An 11,318-nucleotide genomic window follows, 5' to 3' on the forward strand; every position below is an offset into this window, starting at 1 on the left:
TATATTCCACTGTGTCCGTACGATTGTCAGATAAACTCATGACGTGTGCGGTGGGCATACGAACCTCTGACCATCAGAATTTGCACCATGTACGCCCGGCTTAAATCAAATAGTTTTCACAATGAACAGATTAAGATTAATTCTAAGTAATCTGACTACATAATGTTTGAAGGAAAAAACGTTTGTATAGGCCCTGTAAAGGCACACACCTTATATAAGGTCTAACAGTTGAAAAATGCATGAAATCAAACCATGAATTCAAAGGAAATGCCTGCAGAGCCAGTTTTATGTCTAGTCACAGATCTGTTGAAATCTACAAAAAAATCTGCATCACTGAAGGTTCCCACAAACACAGTGACCTCAAAAATCTTAAAATCTCAACCAGGACTCTTCCTAGAGCAGGCCACCTGGCCAAGCAATTAGACGATAATAAATTTCATACATGTGTGGATTGCCTGTTTCGGACACTTTTAACTGTTTTCTTTCCATTATTGAACTAAGTTATAGACCGTTTCATCAGACACATGCATCTAGCCCAAAGTTAACTTCCGGTCTGTGTTTGTTTATCGCTCTGGCTAGCAATATGGCGCTGACTACAAATGGTAAAGGTATAACTATATAAATATGTTTATTATATATTTAGCATTTCTTTAGCTGTAAATATGTAATGTTTACGTTTTAGATGTTATCAGTATGTCCATATTGTATCTTTCAGCATCTTTAAATGTACAAAAATAAAATGTTTTATACCTATAATTGTACGAAATATAAACTATGAGACCAGGCTGACAGTGCATGATGGGGTTTATCTGGTCAGTGAGCATACATAGGTTGTACACTTATTACTGCATTGTGTTTTGGAATTGACTGAGTGCACTAGAAAATCTTCACTATGGTTATGGACACGACTACAAAATGTCTGATATTCTAAATTACATAAGGGAATGGGGGAAATTTCGAACACGGCAACTGATATGTTAACCAATCCTGTCAACTTCCACTTCCTTATAATTACATTTAAACAGATGTCTCACTCATTGAATAATTGTCTTGGGTTACATGCTTGTCATGCTACTGTCCACAACTGGCTGCTAAACAATTAAATTCTTCATCTTATTTAAGAGGTGATTACTTTTTATTACTGGTCATAAAAATCCTAAGCCTAGAAAACTGCAGTCCTAGGATACAAAAAAATAAAAGGAGATGAACTCTAATTTTTAATTGGAGCTGCACACAGACTCATGGGAGCATGACAGTGTATTTAGATACCATGATATGTGCAAGCTTTCATTGCACTCTAATAAGACGAGACGTCCAATCTGAGAAAAAAAAAAAAGAACAGAAAAAACCTTTAATGGTTTCTATTCAGAAATGTTATGGGGAGAGCACAGACTTAGTGATGTGGGTAGATTTAATATAATATCTGGTGCCAATTATGTATGTATTTTATGCTTGCCATGTGATGAGTCAATTATTGTACTTCTGAATTGAAGTGCCAGAGGTAGTTTTATTTTGTTGTTGATTTACATCACAGTATAATAATGCAAGAAGCTTCAGAATTAAGGTAAACTAATTCTATACTAATATCCTAACTATAGGTATGATAAGTGAACCAAATTTTTTTTCTGTAAAATATAGTTACAGATTTTGAAAAATATTAAATAGAAATTACTGTAAAGTGTATCTTGGTGTTGTTGAAAGGGAAAAATAACTAAACATCATTTGTTTAAACAGTGTGTGCAAAAGGAGTTTTCAGCATGAAGAATTTTTCTGCACATAATAACTCATTCACAGACTTCAAATTTAATGGTTTTTACAGTCTAGGAGAATGGAGGCCTTTTTTATTTATCCCTTTCTTTCTGATGTTTTTATTAGCTATCACAGCAAATTCCATTCTTATATATTTGATCATAAGCCAAAGGTCTCTGCATTCTCCTATGTATGTACTAATAGGTTTAATGGGTGTTGTAGACTTGCTCTTGCCTATATTTTTTGTACCTAACATGCTTCTTAGCTTTTTGTTTAATTGGAGTGGGATTTCTCTAATTGGTTGTTTGACACAAATGTTTTTCCTTCATTTTGTTGGAACATTTCAAACTACTTTGCTTTTTTGGATGGCACTGGATCGTTATTTTGCAATATGTAAACCACTTTATTATCATAAATACAAGGAAATCTGTAACTTTCTAAAGTTTGTTTATGCACCTCTAATCAGAAATGGACTCCTGATTATTGCCATTGTCTCTTTTGCTGGAAGACTGTCATTTTGTGTAACAAATGTCATTGATCACTGTTTTTGTGAGCACATGGCATTGGTTCAGTTAGCATGTGGAGATATATCCATTAATAGCATTGTAGGACTATTGACTGTTTTCCTTGTGCCAACTGCAGATTTTATTCTCATTACTGCTTCCTATGTTGTGATTTTTACCTCTGTTTTCAAATCTGGCAAAACTCACATGAAGGCCTTAAACACCTGCATAACCCACTTAATTGTCCTGTCAGTTGCTTTGATTTCTGCCTTGATTGCATTTCTATCATACAGAATAAGAAACAACATTTCTTCCAACAACCGTATAGTTATAAGTGTAATGTACTTATGTTTTCCAAGTTGTTTTAACCCAATAATCTATGGATGGAGAACAAAAGAAATAAGACACGTGTTTCTGAAATTTATAAACCAAAATGTCTTTTCTTTAGAAAAATGAATGGCATTTATAAATTAAAAAACAAACAAATAAAAAAATAGTAAAATTCATGTGATTATGCCTATAAAATATTTTAAATTAATAAATGCACATTAAAGACAAGTATATTAAAAAAGTGTAAAATTCATGTCTTTATACACACACACACACCCCTAAAGCATCAATATCATGCCATAGATATCTATACAGAGAGACATTACCATTTCTATAGGCTGATATGGGTAAGCCATGCACTAACATATATAATATAAATATATAACTAAAAAATACAAATACAGACATAAGTATCTAAATAATGCTTTTTTCAATCAACAATAATATATTCATTATTAATTTTAATATTTATTAACAGCAATATATTAATATTTATTTAAATCATGTTTTCAATAAATATATAATTATTAAAATTTGTGTGTTGTAAATAAACAAATGTCCCTTAAGGAAACCTTTTTTTTTCTAATAAGATAAAGATCTACGTCTGTTAATTTCACATCTTCATATCCATCTCCTTCGTCCCTCCATTGTCACGGTTCATGAATGCACCGTTCACATCATGTGGGTGTTACCGCTGATCGGCTGATCATGCGGCTCGTTACTTATAATGCCTGGTCGTTCATCTCTTGTTTGTCAGATCGTTGTGAGGTCAATGGTTTACTCGTTGTTTCCTCTTGCTCTGTTTTCCTGTTCGGTCGTTTTACATTTTTACGGATATCTCGGCCAACGCACTCAAGGGGAGTGTTTTGTTTCCTCACCATCTCCACCAACGCACTCAAGGGAATGTCGGGTCTTCACCAGTTCTATCAGCGCACTCAAGGGAATCTACTCACCTGGTCTGTGCTGCCATCAAAGTCCCTCCGTCATTCTCCAGGAGCCTGTCATCATCTCATAGTGTCAATAAACATCATTATTACTCGCAGCTGCCTCCTGTCCTTTATCACGCCGTGACATCCTTTCTCAATATTTTCCTTCCTCGTATTTTAGATTTTTAAGTGGCTGGTAAGTGTGTCTCTCGTCATGATGTCCTGGGACAATGTTTAGCATTCTGTATCTTTGAAACCTATTTAAAGGGGTCATATGATGCGACTCTTTGGAATGTTACAAGCTCTTGGTGCTTAAAGAAGATCTGCAAAGTGTTATATCCCTGGACGTATATAGTACCATACTGTGATATGTAGCTGTGTTTTTGTTTTGTTTTTTGTTTGTTTGTTTGTTTGTTTATTTGTTTTTTTTTTTGGGGGGGGGGGGGGTTGTGTTTTTTCTTTCCCCTTGTGAGTCTCTCTCCTCATCACTCCAGATTCCGGCTGCTAATTACCTGGGAAGGCGGATTGGCTCCTCACTGGGCGATGCATCCTTTAAAAATGTGCTTCTGCGCAATGCAAGAGGAGATGCGCGGCTTTGAATGTGTGTTCTGCTGAGAGGATGTGCTTGTGTTGGCGATCTTCCGGCCTGTTGTAAAGTTGATTGAAAGTGAAATAGCTTGTTACTTGCTTAATGGTGTCCTTACCGTTTTTCCCCATCATCTTTTTCTTTGTTTAAGGTTGCTAGTTTTCCTTTTATGATTTAAAAATTGTGTCGGTATTAAAAGGTAATCTGTAAATAGAGTAACTCCACTTTTGTAGGAAATGGGTGCCTGTTTTTTTAATTTTTAAACAAAAATTACAAAATCAACATTTTTAAATTAAACAGGGATTTTCTTTTACAATGAAAACGGATTTTACGAAAGCAACATTTTTAGATTTAGCCGGGTTTTTCTTTTTCCATGCTTCACAATCCGCAATGAGATGACCTGAATCAAGACAATAAAAACACACTCTTTTTTGCGCTGTAAGAAATGGCAGAGGTCGACGGGCTCCCTGTGTTCCCCTACGTATAGCTTTGACAGCATCATCAACATCTTTCCCCTGCACAGCATCATATGCAACTTTCTCTTGCCAAACAGCATGGGGGAAAACCACTTCATGAGTTAACACAAACTCATCAACAAGGACTGCTGCTTCTGCAAGCGAAGATATTTTCTGTTCATTTAAATGAACAACAAGATTATCTGAAAGACAACCCTTGAAATCTTTCAACAACATTAACTCACAAAGTTGCTGGAACGTAGTCACTTTGCATGTCGTACATCACTTATCAAATAAAGCCTGTTTTTCCCTTGAAAATTCAACAAATGTTTGTGTGACGGCTTTCTTATGATTTCTGAAATTTTTTCTCTAAGCTTCGGGGACTAGCTCATATGCACGCAACACAGCCGCTTTTACTACATCATAATCCAAACTAGTATCAACAGGCAGGGAGGCACATACCTCTTGAGCCTTTCCAACTAATTTCTCACTCCACCCGTCAAAAGCTACAAAGTAGTAGTCTACTTCAGCCTCTCTAAAAGGTGGTACTAAGGTTTCCCTACATCAAGAACGGGAACTGCAGACGATTCTTTCACAGGGGTAGCAGGACTTGAAGTGACCGGCGCCCCACGCATGGCTGGTAAAAATGAAGAGCCCACATGTCTTATCAAAGCCACTGAAGGGCTCTCCATGCCACCCCTTACAAAAGCAGCTACAGTTTGAACCTCCTTGACATCACTTGTAACAGTTAATCAAACCCCTAAAGTTGGATCAGGAGGTAGCAAGAGAGGACTATGAAGCTGTGCAACTTGGGGAGAGTTTTCTTCTAAATCTAACACGAGCTGTCCCTCCTTGACATCACTTGTAACAGTTAACTCTGGCAGCATCTGCTCTTCTTCTAACTTTTGATGCAACACTGTCTTAAGTTCTTTCTTAGTAGCATGACGTGAAACAGATATTTTAAAGAAATCAGCTATTTTGATTAGATCGTCCTTCCTACAGCGCTCAAACTCCTCCGTAGAAGGGGACAGCGTAAATGCGGTCAAATCAAACTCCATTTTCTACAGGAATTCCTCCCACATTAAAAGAAAGCAGGTACCAAACAAAGAGAAGACTTACCTAGTAGGATGATAAGTATTTTGGATGAGCCCCCAATTTATTTTACGTCCCAGTCTAGAGGAAACATGGAGTAACATAAATGAAGAACATCACAAACTGAAAGTGTAGACTTCCATTTATTGTAGGAGCAAACAATTAATTTTCTTTTTGCCTTCAAGCCACAATGCCAGCTTCAGAAATGGGTATGAGCCAAAATAACAAACAAACCAATCTAACTGTTCATTTAGACACTATCTTGCCTTAACAAAAGAAATAAAACAAAAATGCATCCCACTTCCCTGTCTCCCTGTCTAATTAAAACCAGGAGAAAATACACTTTTTCCAAAAAAAAAAAAAAAAACGGCTTTATTTGATAAGTGGTGTACTACATGCAAAGTGACTTCGTTCCAGCAACTTTGTGAGTTAATGTTGTTGAAAGATTGCAAGGGTTGTCTTTCGGATAATCTTGTTGTTCATTTAAATGAGCAGAAAGTATCTTTGCTCGCAGAAGCCACAGTCCTTGTTGATGAGTTTGTGTTAAAAATGGCTGCCCACTGCTCTGGGTGTGTGTGCACTTTGGATGGGTTAAATGCAGAGCACGAATTCTGAGTATGGGTTACCATACTTGGCTGTATGTCATGTCACTTAACTCATAAAGTGGTTTTCCCCATGCTGTTCGGCACAAGAAAGTTGCGTATGCTGCAGTGCAGGGGAAAGATGTGGATGATGCTGTCAAAGCTATACGTGGGGGAACACAGGGAGCCTGTCGAACTCAACCATTCCTAATGAATCAAAAAAGACTTCTATATAATAACTTTTTCGCGAAACAGGATCTGAACAGAAACCTACGTCTATATATGAACCTTTTCTGTTAACTGGGTCAGTAGCATTATCTGATGGTTCGTGATCTAAGCCAAAATATATGCTCTGTGATACAGGATCCGCGCAGACATTTATGTTGAGTACAGTGCTGCCGCTTTCTAATGAATCGTAAACAGGAGCTAACGTATTGCTCTGAGGTGTGGAACTCGGTTGTATCAATGTTCCCCTACATACTGTGTATTTTAAATCTGAACTTGTGTCAGGATGCGTTCAGGTGGGCATGCAATCTCAGCTTCCAGTGGAGGGGGTGGACCTCATACTAGGCAATGATTTAGCTGGGGGTAAAGTTTCTTCACAACCTATCGTTGTGGATACCCCTGAGATGTTGAAGGAGGTGACAGAAAAAACCTCTGGGATGTTGTTGACTTGTCAGATTCGTTTTTAGTATCTGATGGTGAAAGAGTGGAAGCTAAAATTTTAATTCAACCTGAACTAACGTTACCTGCAGTGTTCATGAAAATTGCAAGTCCCTTCAGGTAGGAAGAAAGCAGTTGGCCATGTTGCAAAAGTCTGATCCTTCTCTGACTGCATGTGTTGCAGCTGCTATTGACAAGGATAGTCTTCCCGAGCATGGAATTGCATTTTATTGGGATAATGAAGTGCTTAAGTGCTGCTGCACCTGCTGTTGATGATTAGTATGGCTGGATTGAGTTTACTGAGATAATTTCGCATTCATGGTTTGGTTTAAAAGAGGCTATATATCGATATCCAAAACCACGATCAGCAATGCAGCGATTGGCTGGTGGCAAGACAGCAACGTAATGACATCATGTAATTAATAAAGACACCTGACAAAAACTTGACAAATTTCTGGACTTTTTTTTATAAGGAAACAGCCAAGCGAACAAAACTATATAAATGTTATAATAGATAAATGAAATGTGCACTGTTTTTATTTTATTTTAATTTTTTACATGATTTCCAATTATTTATATTCACGATTAACAAAATTTTTACATGACATAAATAATTAAAAATACGTAGTAATTAGCAATTAGTTTAATTTGATATTTGAACGGATTTGTTATGTGACAGCATTAATTAAAGTTTCTTAAGGGTCAAGATCATGTTATCTGCATCTCCTGCGCACCATCAAGTCACTCCCATAATAGATGTCATCACTCAAATTAATGCACAACTCTACATTATCTGTATAGCATGTGTGTAAGACTCGAATACAATTATGTAATTAAGTAATTATTTTATGACGAATAAATCTTTCGATGAGTAAAACTGGCTGTGTTAAATACTACATAACGTTATTATATTTAAATTAATTTTTTATTATTATTTTATTATTATTATTGTCCCTGGATCAGTAGGATGCTCTTGTAATAAAGTAGCGGTGGTAGTGGACAGATTTTAAGTATCAATTCTGCTTAAAAAGATGCAATCTAATCCTGTTTACATGAAATAAGCCTGCTTCCTTTGATATTCAGTGAAATGAATCATTAAAACATAATGATCTACTGTACATTTCATCTGCAGATGACTTGTGATCATGAATGCATGATCACAAGCTCGGATGCCAAATGGCCTAGCTCAGTGCATGATTCACAACTTTTCTGTGAGCCTGCATTGGGTCAATGCTTTGAGGAAGGCAAGTTAAATTTGGAACCATACAAAACACTTTAAAGTGTTCATTTAAACTGAGAAAGCAAAACTTATACAATTTTCCCCTTTTTTGTTTTGGGACAGGGCTTTTTGATGGTCTGTTGGTAGGAGACAGAGGTTATGCATGCCAGAGATTTTTGCTAACCCCCTATCCTGACCCTCAGACAAGGCCACAAAACCGCTTCAGTGTGGCCCTCAGTAAAACCATCGCAAATAACTATAAAACATTCTACATCATAAACCAACATGAGTTTTTCACATGCCGGTTAAGGGTGTCACCAGAGCGAGCATCACAGATAGTGGCTGCATGTGCCATTCTGCACAATATAGCCACTATCAGAAAGGAGCGAGTACCACCACAAAACCAGCTTTTCCCTGATGAAATTGACCCCATCACTCTTGACCACCCAGCTGGCGCAGCAGTCAGAGATGCAATCACCATACAATATTTTACTTAATAAAAACACATTGAAACTGCAGATAGGTCTCAAATGGTTTTTTTGGTTATTTGGCTAGGAAGAGAAAGTTGCATTAATAAGTATTCAGTGTTCATACTAATGCGTTTCTTGGTTTAGTAAGTTCACATACGGAGATCTGTTTTTCCAGCTGTTTGATCTCCAACTGATTTTTTTTTTATTTAGAGGCTCCTCGGCTCACAGTCCAGCTCCTTTAATGTGCAGTCCAGTTGATGGGGTCAATTTCATCAGGGAGAAATTGAGTCAGTTTCCACCTGAAAAAAATTAAATTCCATCACAAACAATTACAAATTTTTAGGTACATCAAATCACAAATGGCATGACTTAATACAGGCACAGGACTGGCTGTAATTTACATTTATGCATTTAGCAGGCACTTTTATCCAAAGCAACTTACAGTGCATTCAGGCTTACTTTTTTTTTTTTTTTTTGGCTAACATGTGTTCCCCTGGGAATCAAACCCACAACCTTTTGCACTGCTAATGCAATGCTCTACCACTGAGCCACAGGAACACTTATTTATGTCAAGAGTTTAAACCACATACCTTGTTCACATTCCTTCTGAAGCCATTGAGGTAGAGGCCTCAGTGATGTCAAAATTTTTCTATAAAACCTACAAAAAAATACCAAAATAAAAGACACAATTGTGTTACATTCAAATTAGGGATGTCAAATGTGTGCCATAAAACAAAAAGAACAAAAATAAATGCATTCACCTCAGCAACGGATTCAGAACAGGCAGAGAGGGTCTCTTCATCATTTGCGTCACCCTAATAAATAAAATAGGCAAATTAAATCATAACTGTTGTGAAGTATATTCACAGTGTTCTGTCTGCTGCATGCTCATGTGTGGGAGACTGTGTGAACGTGTGCTGGCTTCAACAGGGACAATGCATTACCCTCTACTGCAGAACATACAGTCAGTCACATGTAAAACTTCTAAAATGTAGTAATGCATTGCACACATAACCAGTGTCACTTGCTTAGAGGAGCCAGCACTCGGGTCAGATTCTATAGCACCTGTAATCCCATCCATAATCGTCCGCCCCTTATTGCTACTCAGAGCCAACTCCTCCGCCACAGTGTATTCTGGGGGAGGTGGCCCTCCTCCAGTTTTCCAAATCTCACACTTTTTTCTGTTTGCTGCAAAAAAGTTTTTGTGAAAGGGTTTATGAAAATAAAAGGTTATGGTAAATACTCACCACTTTGAATTGTATTTTTAGATTTTGTCTTTATCTGCTGCCAAGAACGTTTGTAGTTGGGGTTACATCTAAAAAACCAAAAGAATATTGTTTATGATGGAATATACATTCACATTTTTATATAAAAATACATTTATACATATAGTATATGTACATTTTAATTTCAGAATTTAATACATCTTTAAAATTAAACTGCACTGAAAAAAATGGTACTACATTTTAAGGTAAGTGGTCAAAAACAATGTATTTTAGCTACATTTTATAAAAATAAATGTTGAAAGTTAATCAAATAAATGTGTATTTAAATGTAGCTAAAAAACATTGATTGCAATCGCTTAGGTCTACCTTAAAAATAAATAAATTCAATTAATCTTTTTTCAGTACCTTAACGTCTAATGCACAGTGAAGTTACATTAGTAACTTGAACAACTACCAGAATTAATATTACATTAACAAAATGCTGAAAAACTATTGTTCAGTGTTAATTCATGTTAGCTAATGCATTAAGTTCTCTAAACAGTTACAACATTATTGTAAAGTGTTGCCATCATATACACATTTACACACATAGCCTACATCATACACATAATTTTTTATTAATATTGAATGTATTTGTTTAACTTACGCATTAACGCAATCAGCAACCCTCTTCCAACTCTCTTGCACCAGCAATGGAATAACAAAAGCTATTGAAGCTTATATTCTTTGTATTTTTGAATAATTATTTCTTGCTCCTCCGCTGTTTTATGTGCATGCGACCATGGAGTAATCATAGCTTAAGGATCAAAGCCTGAGTTCACAGAGAAAGTTGATAAGCTGCCTCATGGTACCAATTAAGTCTGATTGCATCGGTTTGGTTTTGTCAACTCGAAACTAATCCTGTAACTCTGAATTTGTTCATCTACCATCATGGTACAGGCCCAAGCTGGATGAAAACATAACAAGCCTTACGAGACAAGACCAAAGTCAGAGCTACAGTCACAAAGAAATAGCCAAGATCACTGTTCCTTAAGCCACACACTCATCACCACCCTCAAGCTGAGCGACAGGCAAGCTGCCATGGTCAAAAAAGAGCTAACACACGCACAATGATGTGCACTGTAAAAAATTGCGCTGGAACAACAGAAAGGGCCCAATGAGGTGGAATAAGACACCAAGGAGGAGATCACTAGGCTAAAAGAGACCCTTGCAGCTAGGTCCACAAGCCATTTTTTTTTAGTTTAGGCTATATTTCATACAATAAAAGTCAATAAAAGCAATATGCTATGTCTAGCATTTTTTTATGTTAATGAGCATAGTAAATAAATTGGTATTAACTTTTAGTCTGCTTGTTATGGTCAAAAAAAAAAAAAAAGAATACAGTCACATTACTATATGCAATAGCCTATATGAGATGATGAGATGAGCCCATGATCACTAGATTTTGTAAATTGTGATCAACAACCAAATATTGATAATGTGGAAGTTACTGCCTTTTGCCTTGGTGTGACTTCTCAC

General features: G+C 36.5%; 1 protein-coding gene across 1 annotated transcript; it reads left to right on the forward strand.

Moving 5' to 3' along the window:
- Nucleotides 1-1,754: 1,754 nt before the first annotated feature.
- On the forward strand, nucleotides 1,755-2,708 carry LOC109099761 (olfactory receptor 52N2-like). Its single transcript, XM_019113279.2, has one exon. The coding sequence runs from the start codon at nucleotides 1,758-1,760 to the stop codon at nucleotides 2,706-2,708; it is 951 nt and encodes a 316-aa protein (XP_018968824.1). The 5' UTR covers nucleotides 1,755-1,757.
- Nucleotides 2,709-11,318: the final 8,610 nt, after the last annotated feature.

This window comes from Cyprinus carpio, chromosome A15, assembly GCF_018340385.1.
Source record: "Cyprinus carpio isolate SPL01 chromosome A15, ASM1834038v1, whole genome shotgun sequence".
NCBI lineage: Eukaryota > Metazoa > Chordata > Actinopteri > Cypriniformes > Cyprinidae > Cyprinus > Cyprinus carpio.

What these genes read in the sequence shown, in the direction of transcription:
- LOC109099761 (XM_019113279.2), top strand. Translation starts at nt 1,758, where the DNA reads ATGAAGAATTTTTCTGCACATAATAACTCATTCACAGACTTCAAATTT.